At 44.3% G+C, this 25884-nt stretch overlaps 1 protein-coding gene across 1 annotated transcript in view; it reads left to right on the top strand.

Annotated features, from left to right (window-relative positions):
* The window catches only part of TCTN3 (tectonic family member 3), a 594612-nt gene extending 571715 nt beyond the window's left edge, over positions 1–22897 (top strand). Inside the window, exons 13-14 of the mRNA XM_069243971.1 lie at positions 10922–11062; positions 12992–22897. Of these exons, the coding sequence (XP_069100072.1) occupies positions 10922–11062; positions 12992–13213 (363 nt within the window). The 3' untranslated portion in view covers positions 13214–22897. The remainder of the gene's footprint in view (positions 1–10921; positions 11063–12991) is intronic.
* The last annotated feature ends 2987 nt before the right edge of the window (positions 22898–25884 follow it).

Genomic DNA, 25884 nt, shown 5'->3' on the forward strand with positions numbered 1-25884 from the left:
TTTTAAAGAATTATTAGTCAGCCTTTCTATTTAACCAAGGAGTACACTAGTTGGTTACAAAGAGTAACTGTCACACCCTTGAATATCTCTACAGAAAGCTTTATTGAACACCTATCCTTAGTCTTGTTCGTTTCTAACCCCCAAATTAAGCTTACTCGCTCCAAGATACCATTCAAAATTACTAAAGAAGTGATTCTAGGACTTGATAAAAACAATCGCTATTAAAATCAAGGCCTCTAATATAAATGTTCTATGACTCAATTACAAATTCAAGATAGATGGAATGCCCATCGTTTAGGAGGATGGTGTCAGAAAGGAATCCTCCTTTTCAAAGACCTGAGCTCTTAAAACAACCGTCACTCCTTTGCTACCATACAAAGCATTTATGAACAGAACAATTCTGAATTCTACAACTTTCCAAAAAATCAAAGCCACGATCACAAGAAGGCGTAATTCTACCAATCAAGTTCCATCTCTCCAGCCATTACTTGCTAAATTATATTAAAAATATTGACATATGGTATCAAAAATCTACTCCCGGCTGAAGCCTTGGAGTTCCATGCTACCAAATGTCATTCATCAGAAATAGCTAATTGAATGGTCCTCAATCCACCCAATTCAGTCCAACACAAATCAGTTCACAGAAAATATGGCGACTTTCATTCACCTAACAATTACCCCAAATCTACCACAAACACAATTCTTCACTCTCCATAGAGCCTATCTGACATAAAGCAGACTATTACATAAACTGGGTATCAAAAAATAACAAATGGTGGAGTTTCAGTCGAAAACTGGTGATCTAGCTCATGTTTTTCGGTACACGCTACTAAAAGACGCTTGGGACTAAATATGTACATACATGAACGACATTTTTAATTTCCAACCTCCATAGAACTTCCTTTGCACGTTATCAGTTCCCACAACATGGGATTGATCCCATGAAATGAACAAACCAGGTGCATGACTGTTAGATCTAATGTTCACTTTGGCTCACAAACAACGCCAGATCTATGTCTTCCTTAAATATCCCTTGATACATTCGCCCCTGCTGTGTTCAAAGTTAGAAAACCTAGTGTAAGTTGATCCCAAAGTACAGACGATTGTTGGGACATAACTCTATAAAAATGTTGAAACAACGCTCGATGTTTGTAACCACAATCATATTACTACGGGGATATGTTTGATAATCAGACAGACAAGCGGTATCCTTTACTGTTTTTTTTATTTTTATTTCTTTGTGCTCTTATTTGATTATAAAACAATACATTGCTTTGAAATCGAAAAATGACACTATTCTCTGCAGCAACTTGTTTCATATTTTCTTTTAAGTAGACAGATGTATCTCCCAACAGTATTTCTTTAATCTTCTTCACAAGCTGAGAAAACCTTTCAAATCCGAGTTTTCAGAGGGTTGTTTATTTGCTTCCTGGATCTAACAAACAGTTCTTGCTGTCAAGCATTTTTGTTTGTATCCTGTGTCTTTGACATGTATATTCTTCAGGTTACATTTCCACTAGGAGATGTTAAAGCATAAGCAGTCTGCACTTAAGGCTGCATCAGTAGCATGTTAAGAGGTACAGTGTCACTGGTGGCATCTCAAAGTAGCCTCCTGGGCTACTCTACATCCATTCTGCAAATACTGGGAACTGGATATTAGCTCCAAGGTGTGAGAAAGTAGCCTCTTTCTAGCATGGTTACCCCCATGTTTGGCCTGTTTGAGAGTGTTTGGCCATGTGTTTTTAATGTCTCACTGGGATCCTGCTAGCCAAGACCCCAGTGCTCATAGTTTAAAACCTATTTGTCAGTATGTTTTGCCTGTCTCACTGGGATCCTGCTAGCCAGGATCTCAGTGCTAATAGTTTGTGACCTATGTGTGTTGTCAGTATTCTTGACTGTGTCACTGAAGTTCTGCTAACCAGAACTCCAGTGCTTATGCTCTCTCTACTTACTTTATTTATCACTACAGTTTAGTGACTCCATATTCCAATTCTGATTGGCACACTGGACCACCCTTATAAGTCCCTAGTATATGGTACCTAGGTACCCAGGGAATTGGGGTTCCGGGAGATCCTTATGGGCTACAGCATTTATTTTGCCACCTACCAGGAGCTCATACAAACCTTTCTTAAGGACTGCTGCTGCAGCCTGAGTGAAATAGTGCACACACTATTTCACAGCCATTTTACTCTGCACTAAGTAAATTATAAGTCACCTATATGTCTAACCTTCATTTACTGAAGGCTGGGTGCAAAGTTACTGTGTGTGAGGGCACCTTTGAATTAGCAAAGGTGCCCCCACGTTGTCCAGGGCCAACTCCCTGGACTTTGTGAGTAAGGGGAGTAAGTGTACACTACATATATGTCAATATATATATGTAGCTTTACAATGGTAACGCCGAATATGGCCATGTGAGATGTCTAAGATCATGGAATTGACCCCCCAATCCAAATCTGGTATTGGGGGGGGGGGGGGCAGGCAATCACATGCACTCTGGGGGCTCCACCATGGATCCCCATTACTGCCAAACCAGCTCTCTGAGATTTCCACTGCAGCCCCAGCTGCTGCCACCTCACAGACAGGTTTCTGCTCTCCTGGGTATTGAGCAGCTCAATCCCAGGAAGGCAGAACAATGCATTTCCTTTAGGAGAGGGGTGTTACACCCTCTCCCGTTGGAAATAGGTGTTACAGGAATGGGAGTGGTATCCTCCCAGAGCCTCTGGAAATGCTTTGAAGAACACAAACTGTGCCCTCCTTGCATAATCCAGTCTACACCGGTTCAGAGACCCCCAGTCCCTGCTCTGGCGTGAAACTGGACAAAGGAAAGGGGAATGACTACTCCCCTGTCCATCACCACCCCAGGGGTGGTACCCTGAGCTCCTCCAGAGTGTCCCTGGCATTAGCCATCTTTGATTCCAAGGTGTGGGGACCCTCTAGAGACCTCTGAGTGGCCAGTGCCAGCAGGTAACATCAGAGACCCCTCCTGATAGGTGCATACCTGGGTAGGTAGCCAGTCCCCCTCTCAGTGCTATTTAGGGTCTCTCTTCTGGGTGTTTCCTCAGATTCAGTTTGCAAGATTCCTCCAGGACTCCTCTGCTTCAGCTTCTGACCGTCGGATCAACCGCAGACTGCTCAAGGAACTGCTGTAACCTCAACAAAGTATCCAGGATGACTCCTGTGACCTTCAATTTCAGCTCCAGCCAGCTTTGCAACAGTTTCCAAGGTGTGCACGCTCTGAGGACTCTCTGTCTTCAACCTGCACCGGAAGAACCGAAGGAATCTCCCGTGGAGTGACGTAGTCACTTCCCTGCTTCAGCAGGCACCCTTCTGCGACAGCAACCAGTTCTCTGGGACTCCTCTCCTGACGACAAGCGTGTTCCCTGGAACACAGGGGGTGGACTGAAAAGGTCCAGCTGTCCAAATTTGGTGGAGGTAAGAGATTGCCTCCCCGTGCTGCGACAGTACCCCAGTGCACCGCATCTTCTGCAGCTCCTTGGGCTTCTGTGCACTTATTTCAAACGTTCTTCGTGCACAGCGTAGCCCAGGTCTCCAGCACTCCATCCTGCGACGCACAGCTCCCTGAGTTGTTCTCCGGCGGCGTAGGACCCTCCAGTGTAGTGCTGCGATGACCGCACTTTGCATCTTCTTTGTCCCCGTGTTCTGGGACACCAGTGGGTGCTGCCTGGTCTTCTGAGGGCTCTCTGAAGTGCTGAGAGCCCCCCGCTGTCTCTTTAGTTCGAGTTGAGACCCCCAGGTCCTTCCTGGGTCCAGGCAACTCCTCTTTGATGCAAACTGCGTACTTGCTTGAACCAAAGCTTGTTGGCGGAATCCAGCGTTGTAAACAGCCTACATCCAACAACTCAACATGGGACATCTCTTGCACCAAGCAGGAACCCGCAGCCACCTTCTATTGCGCACTTCTGTACTTTTCTTCGAACCGGAGAATCCACTTTTGCACCTTCTTCCAGATTGGCAGGGGCTCCTGTCCTTCCTTGACTCTTCTTCGACTTCTGTACTTGGTCCCCTCCCTCCACAGGTCGTCAGGTCCAGGAATCCACCATTTGTTGCTTGCAGTCTCGCTTGGTTCTTGCATAATTCTTCATCATGCTTTGTGGTGTGTTCTTAGGAAACTTGCTGTACTTTAATCCTGCTTTCCTAGGCTCTGGGGTGGGGTACTTTACTTATCTTTGGTGTTTTCCTACACTCCCAGCACCCCTCTACACACTACACTTGCCTAGGGGGGATTTTGACATTCGCATTCCACTATTTTAGTATATGGTTTGTGTTGCCCCCTAGGCCCATTGCAATCTAGTGTATTTTCTACTTTTTGCACTATTCTATGAGTGTTTACTTACCTGATTTTGGTTACTAGTTGTTGGACTTTTTTCCTTACGCAGGGTCATCCCCATTCTTTTTGCCTCCTTCCTCCTGGTTTTTCTGACCTCTTGCTGTTGGCTCTAGGACTCTGAGCACTTTATCACTGCTGACCAGTGCTAAAGTGCAGGTGCTCTCCCATCTAAAGTTGTTATGATTGGCTTATACCTAATTGGCATATTTAATTTAGTTGTAAGTCCCTTGTACAGTGGTATCTCTATACCCAGGGCCTGTAAATGAAATACTTCTAGTGGGCCTGCAGCGCTGCTTGCGCCACCCACTTAAGTAGACTTTCAAACCTGTTTCAGGCCTGCTAACGCAGGGCCTGTGTGCGCAGTTTTCTACCACAGGGATCTGGCAACCAAATTCACTTGCCAGGCCCAGAACTCCCCTTTTACCACATGTAAGCCACCCCTAAGGTACGCCCTAGCTAGCGCTTTGGGCAGGGTGCCATGTATGTAGAAGGCAGGACTTGTGCCATGTTGTGTGGCCTGTCCTGGTAGTGACAAACAGCCTAACTTGGTGTCTCACTGCTGTGAGTGATGCCTTCTCATAGGATTCCATTAGAAATGCCCTGCCTTATGTGTAAGGGGTATTGTCTGATTTATGAGGAGTAGCGTAGGCATGTTTGGTATGGTTGTGGTGGTGATAATAAATGCTGCTTACTGATGTGGGTGTAATTTTTATTACTATCACAGAAATGCCACTTCTAGAAAGTGCGCATTTATCTGTGCTTATGACTCTGGTGTTTTACAGCTTGACTCCAATCCACGTCTGGGCAGAGTGACAGTTGGGGCTTTGTGCATACTTTTCAGACAGCCTGTACACAGGGAGGGTGGAGGTGTCACAGAGGTGCATCTGCATACTGAATAGTGTTCCTGGGCTGAGAGAAGGGAGAGGCGGGGCACACCTACATTTGTAAAGGCTGTGCCCTGGCGTCACACAGTAGGGTCGTTAACCCCCAACTGATGTTTGGAGCCTGTGCTGAAAGGAGAGAGGGGGCACTCCCAGAACCAGTTATACCTGGCTGGAACCTCCTCTCCCTGCCATTGTAAAACATTGTAAGGACTGAGTATAAGTACAGGGGCATTTTCCCCACAATTTGGAGACTCCTTGAAACATCTTGGAACTTGACACAGAAATGCTGCTGGAAGGACTCCCCAGGAACCGCCATGGACTGCTGCTGTGCTAACCTGTGACCTGTGGGTCCCTAGGAGGAACTGCCACTGACTGCATTCCTGTGTGCTGGCCTGTTGTGTGAAACTGCCGCCCTGTGCTCCATTGTGTCCCCCAGGGGCTGGATATTGACACCCCTGCCCCCTCCTTTGGCTCTTTTGCGTGAGGATAGCACTGTGCTTCAGAGCTCCTGTTTGGGAACAGTTGTTCCTGGAGAACGTTTAACTTTCCCTCCTAAACGCTGTGGAAGCGCTTCTACACCAGGCAGTAGGGCCTCGTGCGCTCATTTCCTAAAAAGAACTTAGCTCGGCGCGCCTTGAAAGCACTCTAGTGATCCTTGCTGGAAACTCACTGACGCTGCCCGGGTGGATCAAGTAAATTCAGCACGCATGGAGCGCACTCTCTGGCTAGTGCCCCAGGAGCACCGGAACGTGTGAGAACATACCCCGGGGGCACAGACTGGAACGGCTCCCCGGACGTTGGACCTCGCAGCCTAGGTGGGTCTGCAGCGGCTGCTGGAAAGTGTGCTGGGCTGGGGAAGAGGGCCCTTCGCCTGCCAATCGGGCAGGATCGAGGCTCTTCCCGCGGGAGGAGCAGAAGAGCCGGCCGATGCGCCTGGCTGATAGGTAGATTGCAGCCACCCTGTGCGAATACGGGCGGATGTTTAATTGAGACTCTTTGGACAGTTGAGGAGTCCGGAGCCGGCAGGAGCCACCCGGTTCTCCTCCTCCCCCCCCTAACCTGATACCATCAGGGTGACATGGCTGGTAGGTAGCGACCCCTGAGTGGAGAGTGGGCCGCTACCTGGTTGAACCCAAAGATACCACGGGACCTGTGCTAGTCGCCTTCGAACCTCTCAATGGATGTATGACTACCACAGTCAGGGCGGAAGGAGGGCCAAGTGCCCGTTCATTTCCCTGCCACCCTCTAGCCATTGGCAGCGTCGGAGCCCCTGTAATTACCAAGGGTGTTGGGGTTGCCACCCCTGTCTAAAAAGAGGTGACGTGGTGTCCTGGTAAAGACTTGGCAGTTTGGTGACAGGGTGATTCCACCATGTTCTTTGGAGAGGGCATAACCATGATGTTTGGTCCCTAGGCATGCTGGAAATGTAAGGCTAAACCTGTCTATTTGTAACTGGCCATATGCATCTGCAAATGTTCCTTTTATGGACATGACTTGCTGATATGTATTTTTTTTTTAGGACTTGCCATATGTTTTCTCATGTTCCTACAATTGGCGTTTTATGATATGCTTATGACAAGTGCTTTGGTGTAATAACGTGTTTCCTGACTACTGCTTATGTTGCAGAATACTGAGTAACCTGTGTGTTATGTGTAACTACTGCTAGTTTGCAGAGTAACTAATGTGTAGCGTCCTAACAACTGCTAAGGTGGCAGGATAGTACTAATCTGTGATGTTTGGTCTAATAAATGCATTGTGTACAATACAGTATATTTTCATATAATCTGGTGTTATGTTTCCTTTGTGGTGGGGATATTGCGTCATGTGTGTTGTGTGTACTGTGCAAATGCTTTACACATTGCCTCTGGGATAGGCCTGACTGCTCGTGCCAAGCTACCAAGGGGGTGAGCAGGGGTTATCTTGGACGTGTAACTCCCTTGCCCTGGCAAGAGTGGGTAGGTTCTGCGTGGCTGAGGTGCATACCCTAGCCAACCAGAAACTCCATTTCTAACACTGGTGTATATATTGTGTATAATACTTATCTCCAGAAGAAGTATTGCCTCTAAGATATTTTTCGTCTTGTGTCACTAAAATAAACTACCTTTATTTTTGGTAACACTGAGTATTGTATTTTATTGTGTATAAGTACTGTGTAACTATAGTGGTATTGCAGGAACTTTGCATGTCTCCTAGTTCAGCCTAAGCTGCTCTGCTACAGCTACCTCTTTCATACTAAGCCGCTAGAACACTACTACATTTCACTAATAAGGGATAACTGGACTTGGTATAAGGTGTAAGTACCCAAGGTACCCACTACAAACCAGGCAAGCCTCCTACACAAGCTGAAACAGTGTACGCTACATTTTGCAAGGGTACTCACATGGTTCCGGATTTGACTCATTCTTCTCCCATACAATATGCCAATCCCCATGTGAGGGATGGGTAAAGTTCCTATCATGGAAATGGTGGCAGTGCAGGACATATGACGTTCTTCATGAACTGTAGTCTCTAACATCATGTAAATGTGAGAACTATGTGTTTCTCTAGCTATAGTTTGATGTTTGGAGAGCATTCTGAGCAACAATACGTGGGTGATCCATCCAAGTCGTAGCTCCCTGATTTTTAAAACAAAAACTCCGACAGAAAATAGAACAGCTTTGTAAAATTGAAGCACACTGCGGAGGGCATGCTTATACTCAGGAGTGGGGTGTCCGTCTATGATTACAGGATAAAGTAACCACAGAAGCAGTGGTCCTGATCCTGTTAAGAGGTAGAAAGGCACCCACAGGTCATAATGGGAAAAGAGTCTATCGAGTTGCCAGGAGGGTATCTCTGGCCTTGTTTGATAAGCTTTTCAGTGCCAAATGGAGAAAAAAAATATTCCATTTATTTTGTGATTAGAAACTCTGCAAATGTTGCATGAGAAATTCTGCAAAGAGTTCAGTGGCATGTGAAATGATGTCATCAAGGTTAGTGTGCAAGTAGAAATATTTAAACAGTTGTTGTATAGCAGTTCATACCATTAGAATTAACATTCCACTAGATATATGATAATAGAACTATTGTGTCCGAGAATATGCCATCTTAGTTAGTGTATACTGTATCAGTATAATTTTTCCATGGAAGATAGGGTGATTGCGAACCCACTATCTGAATTAAAATGTCAGTTGAAAATGCACATCACACTTTTGCCCAACAGAGAACAACTGAATGTTGTGGCGTTTTCCTTTAGATATAAGTGAAATTCATAATCCCCTCACAGAGAAAATTCAGATAAATTGCCCTTCATGCTGCTAGAGGATATGTGGGAATGGTGATCCTCCGAGGTTCACTGCAAAGAGAATCAGGATTTTATTTAAGACAAGGAGGCTAGCATTATGCATAAAGCCATTTCCGAAAACATCTAGTAACTTATCTTGACACTGCTTTAGTGAGCTCTCCAAACCTTTCCGTGGATCCCGTCCAACTTTAAATAGGTAAGTAATCAAATCTGGATCCAGGTTAGGAGTCATTGAATCTTTTTCCCCAATCACTGGGCGTGAACATTCTGCCCTCATAACATTCCTTTCATTACTTTCCAAAGGTTTTCAAATTTTTTGTATTAAATATTCAGCAACATGGCGCATAGGCCACCATTCCGCACTACGTGGATGTTTCACATCTGAGGGCTCGAATAAGGTATGACCCAAAGGATCTTCAAACTGTCTCTTTTGTCCTGTTACCGTTTTTTCTAGAACATCAAACTCATCCATATCATTTTCATCAATCATATCTAGTATATATTCATCATATTCATCTGAATATTCCTTACTTTTTCAGCTGGATTCACCGGCCATATACTTGGCAGGGTTAACCTGCTTCTCCATTGTGCCGCTTAGGACACCTGAAACCAATTTATTTTTAATTAATGGACATCCTCTTTCAAAATCTTCCTCTCCTAAATGCTTTCTTTTCTCTAAACACTTTCCACCTGGACCTCTCATCGTCTGATAAAGACCAATACTGATCCTCCTCAACTATTCTACCTTCCTTATTACATTCTTTCCAAAGCCTAGACAATGCTGACTTAACACTCTCTCCAACCTCCTTTGAGATCAACCTCTTAATATTCTCTTCCTGAGAATCTTTGCTTGATATATCCATCTTCTCAGTCATAGTTATTTATATCTATAAATCTACTTATCTCCCTTCCTCTTCCTTTCTCCTTTTATTTCCTTTTTTAATATACTTATAATAAATTAAAACGATGTCTGTATCCAAAGTTTCCCCTAAATACTATTTTAATTTTTTACTTATTTTTCCAATGTCAAATTTTGTCATAATAAAAAACGCTCCTCACCTGTTAAATGCTCAACTGCAACGGCTCTCCGTAGTGAGAAGCCAGTTGTCGAGCAACAGCACCACGCGACGTGCATACATCGCTCGTCAATCACCCAAGCTCTTTAACCATTGAAAATAAATATGGAAGAATGTCTGTAGCACTCCAATATCGGTAACTGCATTCACGTCTCTGTTTGAAATGAAAAAAAAACAGAGCTCGTGCCTACCAGAGCGCAGGCGCCGGCAACGAGAGCACGCCTCTGTAATAAACATAGTATGCGTCTTGTTAATGTAAAAAAAATGCCAGCTCTCACGCTCCAAGAGCAACACGTCCGCTGCCAGACTACTCACGCAAACAGCTCGCGCTCGCATGAAAGAAAATTTAACCGTTTGAATGAAGGTAAAGCCTTTCGCTCTTTTTTTTTTTAATTTAAAAACACTGTTAGCAATCTCCTTTAGCACTACAAAAGCAAGGTTAAATAAACTCTAAAGAGCCTAACAACGCAACAAAACAATATTAAATACTGAAATGTCCTAAACACCATAAAATACCTCAAAATTGGGTAAAATACTCTAATTACTCATATGTCATACATACATTTGAAATTTCACAATACAACAAATCAATTCTACAATAAACAATAAAGACTACATATCTGCACAGAAACAGCAAACAAAAGAGGAAGATGGCTGCTGCTGTTGGACTATATGGACTGTGTATGGTTCTATGTTATTGTTACATCATTTGGTTCCAAATTCTTTAAAGGAGCTGCACAGGAGTGGTGAATAAAAAGCGTTATGCATAATGCTAGCCTCCTGTCTTGACATAAAATTCTAGTTGCTGTCATCTCATCGTACAGGGCCAATGTCTTTTCTCCATGCCCCTGGCCTCTACATACTACTTTAAACCAGCACAAGTACAAAAAATGGTTTTACTGAGCCCCACCCGAAACAGGAAGGCTTAGAAGGAATTGGCTTCCCAAGACCCAGACAATAGTGTCTCATTTTCTAATCTTGAAAGAATCAATTTTTCTTTATCTGCATTGTTGACATAGTTTTGAGATACCGCAAGATGATGATGCAGTGAAATCTTCAACTATAATCCAGCCACCTGCAACCAATACCTTGCAGTTGTGAAGGTAGGCTCATGGCGGACTTACAAAGGGCATGCTAGATGGCTTTTGCTAAATTAGTCTTCATCTGTACACTAATATATTGCTTTATTGGCATGTCCTTTTAGTGTCTAAAACTTTTACAGTTGAGAAACAAACCTATGAGAGAGCAACTTTCTGTTGGGATAGAAGAGTGGAATTTGGTGGTGTCTGCCGCTCTAATTGAAATTACTTTAATGCTCTCCCTTTTTCTCTAGACGCAGGGTGACTGCTCCACTGGGTGCATTGTTCCTGTGTCCTTGGAAATCCAGGTGCTCTGGGCAGAAGTGGGGCTAAGGTCCAACCCGCAGGCCCAGGTACTTGGAGCTCGGTTCAAAAGTCACTGCTCACTGTTGATGGTAAGCAAAGAGTAGCAGAGGCATGCATTTGAACATGTCCTGTGAAAGACATACTCCAGAAAATATTGCACTGGGAGAAGGGCAGATGGGAAAATGCACTGGACTGTTGCAGCTGGAGAGATTACTTCCAGGAAGTCCTTCGATGGGAAGGAGTGCACCATAAAGTTTCAATGTGGCAGGGTCAGGAGTCACAAGAGGTCTTGCAGTGAGAAAGAAGTGTGTGAGGTGGTGCTGAGGAAGGTGTGCATCACTACACAGTGTAATGCATGTATTAGGAAGTAAAAAGGCAGGAGAGGGGTTGGAAAGGTGCATGCTTTGTAATGTCTTGTAGTGGGAGAGGTTTGCAATGGAAAGTCTAGCAGTGGTAGAGGTGAGGTTCAGAAAGTCCTTCGTTGGGAAGGAACATATCATGAAATCTGACAATAGGTGGGTCTGAAGTCATTAAATCTTGCAGTGGGATAGTCAAAGTGGAGGAAGGCCTTTGGTGGAAAGGAGTTGATCATGAAATCTTGCAGTGGGGACATGGACCACGAAGTTCTGAATGAGTAGTGAGATGCATCCGAGGTGCGCATTGGCAAGTTTCACCATGGGAGAGGCTTATCTTGGAGTTCTGATGCTGGAGAGGCATGCATTATAACTCACTGCACGTTTCATGAAGTCTCAGGGTGGAAGAGTAGCACCAGAAAGTCTTGCAGTAGGACTGCCGGGTGTCAGGAAGCCTGTGGGGAGAACATATGATGGATTCAGTCTGCAACCTTTTGTGCCAATTTCCATAGCCATACTTCTGGTTTTTTTTCAAGGTTCTCTGCTGTGTGTTTAAAGCTATCCCACCGTCCTCCCTGATTCGTTATGTTAAAATGAATAAAAGCAATGTAAATACATTAAGTGTTCCAGTAAAATCACTGTCCAGTAGCACAAAGAGCTAGTTTTTGTCTATCAACATACAGATTTACCTTAATCTTACAAAAAGAAAGAGGCTTAGACTAATCAGTTGCATGTCCCAATTTTGCCTAGGGAATACCCACTACTCTAGGTTGTGACTACTAGCTGCGGATGTACTATTAACCCATACAGCCACCTGCACCTTCAGGCTGTGGACTGGCAAATGTGACTTATATAAAGAGTAACATAACACGTTTGTTGGTAGCTGTGAACTTGAACATAGAATCACTTTGTAAGGAGGTTTTTATATTAAAGAGGGCCCACTCATATTTAACATAACTCTGGGCCTGATTCCGAACTGGATGGATGGGGGTGAGGTATTTACCATATTGGCAAAGACCTATACTGCAGGGTGAGGTATTTACCAGTTGGAGTAAATAGCTCCTGTTACGAGTTTTCAGTTAGAATGGGTATTAACCTATAAATTCTGCTGCTTACCATATCAAATTCCACGTGTACCGGTATTTATCGGCACTTTTCCCCAGGTTAATTGCAGCAGGTTTGATCTGCCAGAATTTACCTGGGGGTAATTCTGGCAGGTGGTAATGACCCTCAATGCTTGGAAAAAAGAACTGTTTGGTAATAGGAGAGCATTAAACGCGTTCGTGATCTGGGCTGAACTCTTGACAGCGAGGGCTCTGGATGTAAGGGTCTTTACTCAATTGCAGCAGTCCAAGAATTAATGGATATTTGGCATTGCTTCTTACTGAACTGAACTCGGCCTTCTGCAAAGGCTTTGGTTCAGGGTGTTAAGGGAATTGTTCCATTTACTCAATCCACCATGAGTTTGGACAGGCGTGAGATTGGCGGCCCTCGTTAGGTGTTTTATGCCAAACGAGGCACATTGGGAAGATGCATGCAAAAGGAATCCAATTAATAGGAGACATGCAAGCATTGCAGTGTGAGGTTTACTGAGTTTGTAATTATAGCATTATGTCTTGGGATGTGAAAGTGGTCGACTAATCATTTCTTTATCTCTTTCTACAGTGTCGGAGTCCAATTTTTCTGGAAACGATAATCTCTTTTATTGACACAACACTGTATCCCCAGCATCCACGTGGCCAGCCTGCAACTTTTTGGAAATTGCCGTTTGACTTCTTCCCATTCAAAGTGGCTGTGAGTGGTGTAGCTGTACTTGGAAGAAATGTGCCATGCACCTTCCTCTTCAGCTTTGCTGCGGTCATATTTCATTTGATAATTGCTGTGTGAGGGATCTGTGAGCGGGTATGTTGTCGAAGGAACATCTCACAGACGTCTATCTCCTGACCTGCACTCCACTCATTTTCTTCAGCATGAAGGAGGCATGCTATCTGTGCAGAATAAAGAAGGGTATACGACCTGTAAATGAATACCACAGACTTCTGAAGTGTTGCACCAAATTAGCCCCAGGACACAGCTTGAAAGTCTATGCAAGAAATCAATGATTAAGAGTTAAAGATACATATCAGTAATTTTTCAGGGAAATGCGTTAAATGTGGTAGTCCAGTGGCATAACACAAGATGATGGGACCTTCTTGAAGAGTGTGATGATGGGCCCTGGAGTCTCCATAAATCACAGATATTTAGAAGCTTTAAGTTCTCCAGCACATACAAAACAGTGACTGCCTCTGCACAAGATTCACCAATCACAAGTTGAAGGGAGTCTGTCCCTTGTTTCAATCAGGCAAACAAGCAAGTGACACTCTTTCACTGAGAAGAGTGAAGACTGCTGACCACAAGCACTTGAGGAACAGTGACCCATTACCACAAATTAGGGCACTGATGGCTTTTGACAGTATCACTGTGGTCACACAATAACGTCTGATACTGAAGGCCTTTAAACTCCCACAGTCGCTTAATGGTGCTCTGCAAGTCTCATAAAACCCCTGAGGCCAGGGGAGCTTTTTACCAGTGCAACATCTGCCTGTTCCCATCAATTAAAGGCACTCAGCACCCTGGTCACACAATATATAGGGCTAGGACCAATGCATCGCACAGCTATAACTTCACCATATGATTACAAAAATAATTACATTTTTGTAAAATGTCTTTATGAATTATGAGCTCGATGTACTAAATACTGGTTACAAAGATCTGGTGACAATCTGTGACCAGTATTTTTGCGACCAGTAATACTTTAACAGATTGACAAATGTTCTAATAGGTCAGTTTGCTAAATTCTGATTTGGAGTGGATCACAATCTGAACCACCTTACGAATATAAATGATTTTGGCTAGAAATTGCTACTCCCTCCACTTGATGGCCAGCATAGGAATGGTGGCTTTCTAGGGTCAGTAAACCACTGTGACTGATAGCCTTTCAAAAAACAGTGCTGCCTTTCAAAACGCATTTTCTTTTTGTGAAAGGTTTGAGAGTTGGCAGTGGTTCATTGGATCACTGCCTACTCCCCAGCAGAAAGTTTTTTACATTTACATAGGGGAAGGGGGTGCCAAGGGCACTCCTCCTTTTTTGCGTATATCTTAGCATCCCAAATCGAACATCTGTAATTCTGCTTTGCAGGATCTTCATTGATGGCCATAAACGTTAGAGTAATTGCCTGCTGCATGCGTGGACGCCAGAACACGTGAATTTAATGTAATTGTCCACCGATTTTTCCTTATGGAGTGTGTAAGTCCATAAGGCCATATAATGTACAGCACCTCTTAGAAGCATAATCAAGGCCATATTTTTCCGAAATGTAGACGGTCAGAATCCCTCATGCCTATTTCATGACTTTTGTGCAGAGTACCAAAGCCAAAAATGGCTTAAAAACTGTCTAACATGAAAGGAAAATTCAGACTAATAGGCCAGAATTGGGAAAACAAGAAAAGGTGCCCTTTCTGTTCAGGTCTCCAGGAGGGTCCCTACCCATGATGCAATGTTCAGGCAGTTGTCTCCCAAAACCAGTTCTATTTTTTCCAGCTTATGGTGGAAGTATCTGAGAACACTTGAGAGGTTTTCCATCTCTTTTTTTTTTTCTTACAATTCCTTTCAGGAAGTTCATTCTGCCCTTTTTACTCGACTGCTAAGGCTCAACCTGTCTAGTGTAAACAGTTTCTTGGCAGATTGTTTTTCACTAGCCAAGGTGCCCCCACGTTGTTCAGGGCAAATTCCCCGGACTTTGTGAGTGCGGGGACACCATTACACGCGTGCACTACATATAGGTCAATACCTATATGTAGCGTCACAATGGTAACTCCGAACATGGTCATGTAACATGTCTAGGATCATGGAATTGTCACCCCAATACCATTCTGGTATTGGGGGGACAATTCCATGCATCCCCGGGTTTCCAGCATAGAGCCCGGATACAGCCAAACTAACTTTCCGGGGTCTCCTCTGCAGCTACCGCTGCTGCCAACCCCTCAGACAGGTTTCTGCCCCCCTGGGGCCTGGGCAGCCTGGTCCCAGGAAGGCAGAATAAAGGATTTCCTCTGAGAGAGGGTGTTACACCCTCTACCTTTGGAAATAGGTGTGAATGGCCTGGGACGAGTAGCCTCTCATGGCCTCTGGAAATGCTTTGAAGGGCACAGATGGTGCCCTCCTTGCATAAGCCAGTCTACACCGGTTAAGGGACCCCCCCAGCCCTGCTCTGGCTCGAAACTGGACAAAGAAAAGGGGAGAGACCACTCCCCTGACCAGCACCTCACAGGGGATGTGCCCAGAGCTCCTCCAGTGTGTCCCAGGCCTCTGCCATCTTGGATGCAGAGGTGTGAGGGCACAAAGGACACCTGAGTGGCCAGTGCCAGCAGGTGACGTCAGAGACCCCTCCTGATAGGTGCTTACCTTTCTCTGTAGCCAATCCTCCTCTGTGGGCTACTTAGGGTCTCTCCTGTTGGCATCTCACCAGATAAAGAATGCAAGAGCTCACCAGAGTTCCTCTGCACTTCCCTCTTCGACTTCTGCCAATGATCGACCGCTGACTGCTCCAGGATGCCTGCAAAACCGCAACAAAATAGCAAGAAGACTACCAGCAACATTGTAGAGCCTCATCCTGCTGGCTTTCTCGTCTGTTTCCTGGTGGCGCATGCTCTGAGGGCTGTCTGCCTTCACCCTGCACTGGAAGCCAAGAAGAAATCTCCTGTGGGTCGACGGAATCTTCCCCCTGCTAATGCAGACACCAAACGTCTGCATCACCGGTCCTCTGGGTCCCCTCTCATCCTGACGAGCGTGGTCCCTGGAACACAGGAGCTGGGTCCAAGTGTCTTCGACAGTCCAGTGGCCCTTCTGTCCAAATTTGGTGGAGGTAAGTCCTTGCCGTCCCAAACCAGGCAGTAATCCTGTGTACTGCGTGAACTGCAGCTGCTCGGGCTTCTGTGCACTTTTGCAAGACGTCCTTTGTGCACAGCCTAGCCCAAGTCCCCAGCACTCCGCCCTGCATTGCCCAACTCGCTGAGTTGGACTCCGGGGACCTGGGACCCTCTTTTGTGACTCTGAGTCGACCGTTGTCCTCAGATCTTCTAAGTGCCTGTTCAGGTGCTTCTGCGGGTGCTGCCTGCTTCTGTGAGGGCTCTCTATGTTGCTGAGCGCCCTTCTCTGTCACCTCCTCCAAGGGGCGACCTCCTGGTCCTTCCTGGGCCCTAGCAGCACCCAAAATCATCAACGCGACTCTTGCAGCAAGCAAGGCTTGTTTGCAGTCATTCTGCGTGGAAACAGCTCTGCATCCTCCAGCACGCCGTGGGACATCTTCTGACCAAAGGAGAAATTCCTGGCACCTTCCGTTGTTGCAGAATCTTTGGCTTCTTCCACCCGAAGGCAGCCCTTTTGCACCTTCATCTGGGGTTTAGTGGGCTCCTGCCCCCCCTGGACACTTGCGTGACTCTTGGACTTGGTCCCCTTCCTTTACAGGTCCTCAGATCCAGGAATAAGTCTTCAGTGTTTAGCTTTCTATTGTGATTCTACATTGTTTGCACTACTTTTCTAACTGTTACTTACCTGATTTTGGTTGTGTGCATATATTTTGTGTATATTACTTGCCTCCTAAGGGAGTATATCCTCTGAGAGATTCTTGGCACATTGTCACTAAAATAAAGTACCTTTATTTTTAGTAACCCTGAGTATTGCGTTTCTTATGATATAGTGCTATATGATATAAGTGGTATAGTAGGAGCTTTGCATGTCTCCTAGTTCAGCCTAAGCTGCTCTGCTATAGCTACCTCTATCAGCCTAAGCTGCTAGAACACCTCTAATCTACTAATAAGGGATAACTGGACCTGGCACAAGGTGTAAGTACCACAAGGTACCCACTATAAGCCAGGCAAGCCTCCTACAGGGTCCCAGTAGGAGGCTGGCCTGGTTTGTAGTGGGAACCAAAGGTACTTACGCCTTATACCAGGTCCAGTTATCCCTCATTAGTTAAATGTAGTCTGTGTCTAGAAGACAGGCTCTCTTGGGGTAATGTGGATGGGCAGCCAAGGCCTAACTAGGAGACATGCAAAGCTCATGCAATACCACTGTAGTCACACAGTACTCACACACATGAAAGAAAATACTCAGTGTTACAAAAATAAAGATACTTTATTTTGGTGTCACAAATGCCAAAAATACCATAGAGACTATACCGCCCTTAGGAGGTAATACACACATTGTATACACTAGTATTTAGAAATAGCTGTGAAAACAGTGCAAATATTGAAAATCACAATAGTTAGAAATTGGCCTAGGGGGAACACAAGTCATGTATTAAGAAAGTGGAATGCGAAAGTTGGTTTCCCACCTAGGCAAGTGTAGTGTGTAGAGGGGTGCTGGGAGTTTTAGAAAACACCAAAGGTAAGACATAGAAACCACCCTGGAGCCCAGGAAAGCAGGAGTAAATCACAGTAACTTTCCTAGAATACACAAGTACACGAGAAAGAAGATTATGCAAGAACCAGAAGAGACTGCAGGGCACCAACGATGGATTCCTGGACCTGAAGACCTGTGGAAGAAGAGGACCAAGTCCAAGAAGCAGTTAAGAGTCCAGGGAGAACAGGAGCCCCTGCTAACGCGAATGAAGATGTAAAAGAGGAACCCCCGGTGAGGAACAACAGTCAGTATTGCACCCAAGAAGAAAGATGCGGGGTCCTGGTTGGTACAGAAGATGTCCCACGCCGTATGGATGAATGCAGCCTGGTTTACGTCGCTTGATTCCGCCAACAAGCCTTGGCACACGCAAAGCATGTGGTTAGCAGAAAATGGCACTGCCCTGGACCAGGAAGGACCTGGTGGACTCTACCCAGGAGTGGGAGCCAGAGGGGGCTCTCAGCAACTCAGAGAGCCCTCAGAAAACCAGGCAGCGCACACAGGAGTCCCACAGCACAGGGACAAAGAAGTGCAAAAGGAGGCCCGCGCAGCACAACACAAAGGGATACCAAGACGCCGGAGAATCACTCAAGAAGCTGTGCGTTGCATGATAGAGTGCTTGGGGCCGGAGCTGCATGGTGCATGGTGCACAAAGAACTTCGTGGAAGGATGCCAACAAGCCTTGGCAACTGCAAAACACACGGTCCACTAGGGTACTTTGTTGCTTGGGGAGACAAGCTCTTACCTCCACCAAAGTTGGACAGTTGGACGTCCGGACGACTTCAGTCCACCACCTTTGTTGCTGGATCCACGCACTTCTTCAGGAGAGGGGAGCCACACCACCGGTCGTCACTGTAGAGGGGTGCCTGCTGAGCAGGGAAGTAACTGCTTCACTTCAAGGGAGATTCCTTTGTTCTTCTGGTGCAGGCTGAAGACAGGCAGTCCTCAGAGGATGCACAGTTGCAGTTGCTTGCAGGAGCTGAAGTTACAATGTTGCAGAAGTTGTCTTTGCTTCTTTGTTGCAGTTTGTAGGGTTCCTGGATGGTCCAGATGCAGTTTCTCCGGTAAGAAGGTGGCGTAAAGGATGCAGAGGATTCCTGCTGGAGTCTTGCAATCCGAATCTGAAGAACCACAAGAAAGAGACTCGAAATAGCCCTGAGATAGGGGGATTGGTCAGCTACACAGGTAAGCACCTATCAGGGGAGGGCTGTGATGGCACCTGCTGGCACTGGCCACTCAGATGCTCCCAGAGTGCCCTGCTAACTTGGAATCCAAGATGGTAAAACCCAGGGACACTCTGGAGGAGCTCTGAGCACCACCCCTGGGGTGGTGATGGACAGGGGAGTGATCACTCCCCTTTCCTTTGTCAAGTTTCGTGCCATAGCAGGGACTGGGGGTCCCTGAACTGCTATAGACCGGATTATGCGAGGAGGGTAACATCTGTGCCCTTCAACGCCTTTCCAGAGGCTCTGGGAGGCTACCTCTCCCATGCCTGTAACACCTATTTCCAAAGGGAGAGGGTGTAACACCCCTATCCCAAAGGAAATTATTTGTTCTGCCTTCCTTGGCTCGAGCTGCTTGAGCAACAGGAGGGCAGAAATCTGTCTGTGAGGTGGCAGCAGATGGAGCTGCCTGGAAAACCTCAGGAGGATGTAATGGCAGTACTCCTCTAAGGAGCCCCAAGAGTACATGGAATCATACAACCAATGCTTGCAAAAGTCGTGGGGTACGATTCCAACATGTTTGATACCAAACATGGCCATATTTGGAGTTAGTAGTGACCTATGTCCAGTGCACATGTAAAATGGCATCCCCATACTCACGCATTTTGGGAAAATGGTCCTGGAGGTCATAGGGGCACCTCTGCTAGTGCAGGGGTGCCCTCACACACAGGTACTCTTCACCCAGTCTTCAGGGCTAGAAGGCCTGCAATGTGGGTGACTTATAAGTGACCATGTGCAGTGTAAATGGCAGTGAAAGGGTGCATGCACCATATCACACAGGCTGCAATGGCAGTCCTGTAGAAGCATTTGCATGGGTTCCCTATGGGTGGCAAAAGAAATGCTGCAGCCCATAGGGATCCACTGTAACCCCAATGCCCTGGGTACATAGGTACCATATATTAGCATATATTAGGGACTTATAAGGGGGCACCAGTATGCCAATTATGAGTGGAATGCTGTGTTAATAGCATTCAACAACCAAATTTAGAGGGAGAGAGCATAACTACTGGGGTCCTGGTTAGCAGGATCCCAGTAGACACAGTCAAACACACTGACAAACAGGCCAGAAATGGGGGTAACCTTGCTAGAAAGAGGCTACTTTCCTACAATCTCATTGGGACCCCTTCCCGTTTGCTAGTGGGCTACTACTAACTTGGTGTTGGTGGTAACTGAGATTGTTTTGCGACCACATTCACAGTCACAAAACAATCTTACATGGCCCTGCGACTCGCTATTAAGAAGGGATGCCCTTGGCAGGCCCCTTCCTGATAGTGACTCACAAAAACATTTTGTGATTTGGTAATGGATTACCGAATCGCAAAATGGGGTCCGTACATCCAGAAATGCTTTTTTCTGGTTACAAACTGCCTGATTCTGCGAAACAGGTCGTTTGCGTCCAGGAAAAAGCATTGTACATCTGGCCCTTATAGACAGGTCACTTTTTTCAGTTTTTCAATTTAAGCCTATTAGACAGCATTTTCCTTTTCATTTTAAATGTTTGTAAGCCGTTAATGCTTTGGACTTCTACAATGACTTAAGAACATTCTAAGAAACATTTTTGCGGTTCATAGCAGGGAGGAAGACTGTTTACAACCACAGAAACGTTTAGTACAGTTGGCCCCTTGTTATTCAAAATGTACTGTGCCTCAGTTGAAACATGTCATGCAGTACCGTTATCATATACTTATCCTTATTTTAAGAAAAACCCTTAAACTCATGAAATATTGTTTTTTCCTAAGCAGATGTCATGAATGTAGTCTGTGAAAAATGATAAAAGAAAGTGAATATAGTTTTGTATTTTTTTATTTAATATGTATCCAATAGAAATGATTATGCTTTCTAACGCCTATTCTCCCTTTTTCAACATAAGTGTGTGTTTTGGACAAAGAAGTTGGAGAAGGCTTTGCTACTGCTATGTTGTTTTTATTTAGCAGGCACACAAGTGATCAATTAGAAGAGCATGTGTTGTTAAGCATTGTAATTATTTTGGATTCAGCGAAAATTGTATGCCTGTTGAATTAGAGGGATTAGAAGCCCACATGAGTTCATGTCTATGGACAATGCATTTTTGAGGAAATTGTTAATAACCCAGGTGCAAGTTTCTACTGCTTTGACTTATTAGATAAAAAGGGTTGGGTATTCTTATACACACATAAATCATAATTAAGGTTGGTAAGATGTAGAGAAACTGTATTTCATCAACATGGAATCTCCTGTGTTTAAGTTGTCCTATGCCTTGAATTCTGGACCACAGGATGGAGACGAGTGTCTCGGCGAACCTGCCTTGCCTTGCCTTCACTACTAGTTAAAAATTAATCCATTGACGTCTGATCTGTGCCGATCCACACTTCAATCATAGAAAGTCAACTGGTCTGAGCTTGATTCCCTCATCTATTAGTTGTTACGACCATTTGGAAACCAATGTCACAGTCCTACTTGCAAAAAGAATAGTGAAAGAAGAAAGCTTCAGTATTAAGGAAGAATCAAAGAAAGAAAAGAAAGTGGAAAAAAACAATTTACTTTGGATGCATTACACTATCTAGATGGGAAGGTACATAGGTATACGATCGGCTGGGACACGGACCATTTAGGTGCACGAACACGTTGCTGCCTTTGGAGTAAGTGTGACTACAAGGGGCACCCCCCCCCACTGTTCGATCCCAGACCCGAGGCTAACCACCTTTTTTCGTAGGGCCTTACCCCCTGAATTTCCCCAGGTAGGCCTATATTGTTTTTGAGCACTTATCTTCCAAATGAGCATATAATTGTCCTCCTCACCCTTAGGGATCCATGACCCTGATGAATGCCCCAGACCTTTTGGCTCTTAGTGTGGGCAGAAACATGTTGGTCCCCAGTTTTTAGACCCCTTGAGTCATCATACTCAAAGGAGTCTCCATCCCCATTTTTACTCTTACCTACATTAAAACCTTCTTAGCAAAACAGGTGATTTGTAAGGTAATTTTATTATTCACTACCCTTATCTGGATCCCTTGTATTATCCAGCAAGATTAAATCTCAGCAGTCCTTCTGCAGTTCTTTTAACGAGGTTGAGTCCGCCCAGGTAGTACCATCTTACCTGGGTGGGGCTAGGTGGTCATATGATGAAGCATGACACTATAATGTGTGTGAGACCACCTAGTCCGTAAAGGGAACTCCCTCAAAGGTCTAGCCACCCATCACACTCATACATTCTCTTTTATTACGCGCTCAACCAGCGCATTTTGAACAGGTCACAAGAGACCTGTTCTCTCTTATACCACCCCACGCACCTTGTGTGTTTGCAGTCTCTAGCATAAACAGGAGTTAGTGTGGGGTTTGGTCACTCCCGATTCTTTCCCTTCGTGTTGTAATAAAAAGGTACATAGGTAGCCAAGATGAGCCTCTCAACATTCATGTGTTCCACATGCTATTCCATTTCAGAAAAATAGAAGCTCTTTTCCTCTGTGCTTATTGATAAAATACAATTTAATGAATCTATCTTCTGGAGGAAGCCATTTCCAGGATGTTTTTGTCTGTGTATCATTCAAGGCCTCTGCTCAAACCTTTAGGGGTCGCTGACCAGAGTGACCTGATCATTGTTATGTTGCGTTATACAAATGTAACATTATTTTTCCTTACTTTATGTGCACAGGCTGAGCCTGTGTAAGTGCTTGTTCTCTTTCGGAAAATCATTTTAATTGAGAGGTAAATCACGGTCTGTGTGTGTGCATTTGTTTAAAAAAAAAATGTTGCTAGCTTCCTTCTAATGAAACATAAGTAATAATTTGCAGTTATGTCCACTGTTATGAAGGTGCAGAAGCTCATGATGACTTGACTATTTTAGGTTTAACTAATTCATATTTGACTAATTACTTTTTGTTTTCTGTAATGATCCTAATTTTGTATAAAGTTTTATGGTTTTGACTTGAATCATTGTCATGTGGAGGTTTCTTTAATTGGTGCCAGGACCTAATAATTCAATTTTTACTTGGGTCATCAACAATAAAAGATAAGCTATCAATATTACAAAATGTTCATCCGATCAAATACAGCAAATTAAAACAAGGCTGCAACCTGCAAATGCACAGTAAATGCAATTCAAGTAAAAAATACTTACCTCCTGACCCTTAATGATTTGTTTTAAAGAATCTATCTCTGCGGAACATATTTCACAAGATTAAATTGCTGTGGAATCATTAAAGTACGCCTACTTTGTCTAAAACCAAATTTGATCAATATTGGGCTGCGGCAACAGGATCTAGCCTCGTTATAAAATTTGCAAAATAACATGCAATATGAAGTAGTTTGCATTGAGGTTTCATCACACAAAGATGGTGGTCTCTCAACCATGCCCCCACTTCCTGGAAACCAACCTCGAAATGTACTGTGATTAGCTGGAAGCGAGTCATCATACTCCTCTGTTGAGAGTTGGTAATAGCAGACAAAAAAAATTGCAGACCCTTGGAGGTTAGAAGCAAATGATGGGAAATGTTGGTAACATTGCTTGCTTCCTACTGAGCATGCTTCACTCAGCATATATACAAGAACAAAGATCAATATAATTTTTCTAACTAGAACAGAGCGAGCCAGTATTATAAAAAATGTTAGAATTGCCTACTTATGTACACATGCTTACTAAATAGTTAAAGCAGGTGATATGTAGGGGTTGGTCAAGATGTAGACATTCCCAGTGTAGTAGCCTATTGAAAGAAGTTTACGGTTTTGTCCAAGCAGCATACCACAGCCAGAGGGGGGTAATTAAGTCTTCCAAATAATTTAGTGCCATTTCCCAATGGTACATATAATTTGAGCAACTTGGTGGGGTCACCAGTGCGCTCTTCAAAAAAAGATTTTCTGACCTTTGAAGGTTCGCTCAGGTGGTCTGCTCAGTCCCTGCTCAATAACTTGCCACAGAGACACATTTAAATTTGTAAACTATGGGCATCTCTCTTAAGGACTTATCTAATTAACTCAGTAGAGCTATTAAACTGTTCTTTCCTAACTGCTGTCTGCTCAACCTAATTCCCTTATGGGTTAAATTTAATACCTAGGTAAGACAAGGAGCAACGCTTTCCTGTGGTATTACTGAGAACTGCATGAGGCAGAGTATTTTTAGTGTTGGAAACAAATATCATGAAAAAGGTTTTACCCAAATTGGCTTTTACGTCAACCTTGTTGTTATAGATAGCCAATCATCTAATAAAAATTGCAGATCATTAACAATTCTAGACTTAAGCACTGTATCACCTGTGTAAAGCAGAATGGTGATGAGACGATTACCTATTGACCTTTTTGGACTAAAAGGTTTTCTAAACCATTGCTATACACTGTGGATAGGAAAAGTGCTAACGCACACCCCTGTCTGACAACCCTTACTATTCTGAATGACTTGGAACATTCGCCTTTAGCGCTGAATCTCACCCTCGCAGAGGCATTAGAATACAGTTGCCTCATGAAATGACTGTACCCTCCTTCACCCTCAATTTACCATGATTGACCCGAGCTTAGAATGGGAGGCACAATTGAAAGTGCTGGTCAAATTCATGAAGGCTAAGTGGAGTGTTTCACCTGGGTACATTTGCTAGTTAAAAGGTACAAGACACAGTATTGTTCAACTGTGCCTAGCACTTTCCTCAAACCATATTGTAATTCTTACAAGATGTTCACCATTGCCTAAATCTTCAATATAGCAAGTAAAATGCACTCTACAGCCTTCCCCATGGGGTCTAAAAGTGATATCTGGTGGGAACGGTTCAGGTCTTCTCTGTTCCCTTTCTTGAAAATTGGAATGGCTATCAAGTCTGACCAGGCACTGGGAGGGCCAAGCATAGCCTCAGAGAACATTAGTCAAAACATGTGTCAACAGCGCAATGCTGTGTTTAAACATGTCAAGTGAAACTCCTTTCGGGCAGGGCTGTATCACTGAGACTCTTATTTAAGGCTAAAAGGCCCTTATCAAACAGAAAGGTTACCACCAATTTTGTAAGAACCTTGTTAGCAATGCCAAAAACGTAATTAACTAATTCACAAATAGTCTGAGAGGGAATTCCTTCAAAGCGTTTGATCCGTTAGCCAGAATATTAGGCTCTAATGTGGGGGCTGAAGCCTCCTTGAAATATGGAATATTGATCACCCTCCAAAAAGCTGAACTATCTTTATTACAGCTAGCAGCCAAAAAGAGACCCAGGCCTTGTCCCAATTATTGCCCTCATAGTCTTTAAGGGAAGTTTGTACTTAAGTCTACATCAACACACATTCCTCGATCTCTGGGGGATCTAGCCAGGGCCTTGCATACGTTCCTATTGTCTGTGGTGCATGCATGATCAAACCAGGCCACATGTTTTTCCCCTCAAGAGTATCTGTTCTGTCAGTAGCTTTTTTACAGATATACCAATGACAATGAATGCTCCCCAGATCACTTTCCTATTATAGCCTGCTGATGAACACTTGTTATTTAATGCCACTTCAACAAATCATAGAGCCATAATTTCTAGCTATCTCAATATCTGTTGAATAACCAAAAGAAATAACTGCTTGAAAATTCAATAAAAAGTATTACGGTCACTAAAAAAGTTTGGGGAAACATCAAAATCAAAGGTGTTACTGCATAAATTATCAGTCAGTAGATTAAAATCTGTTGTTCTTGAAATTCCTCTACTGACATGTTGGTGGAAACAACACAGAGAAAGGCAAAGGGCACATATCATGTGCACACATTAAATACATTTGATTATCAAATTATTAAGAGCTGCCCCATACTCACCATGGATAAAGTGCAGTTGATCCTCCCCCAAAAAATGAATCATCCCACATACCTGCTTAGATGGCAAGCAACATAAATGGGCATTAAAATCTCCTGGCCAAATTATACTGCACACTCTGTCCTTATTCAGTAAAATAGGTCCCCAAGGATAACT

The sequence above is a fragment of the Pleurodeles waltl genome, chromosome 7 (assembly GCF_031143425.1).
Source record: "Pleurodeles waltl isolate 20211129_DDA chromosome 7, aPleWal1.hap1.20221129, whole genome shotgun sequence".
NCBI lineage: Eukaryota > Metazoa > Chordata > Amphibia > Caudata > Salamandridae > Pleurodeles > Pleurodeles waltl.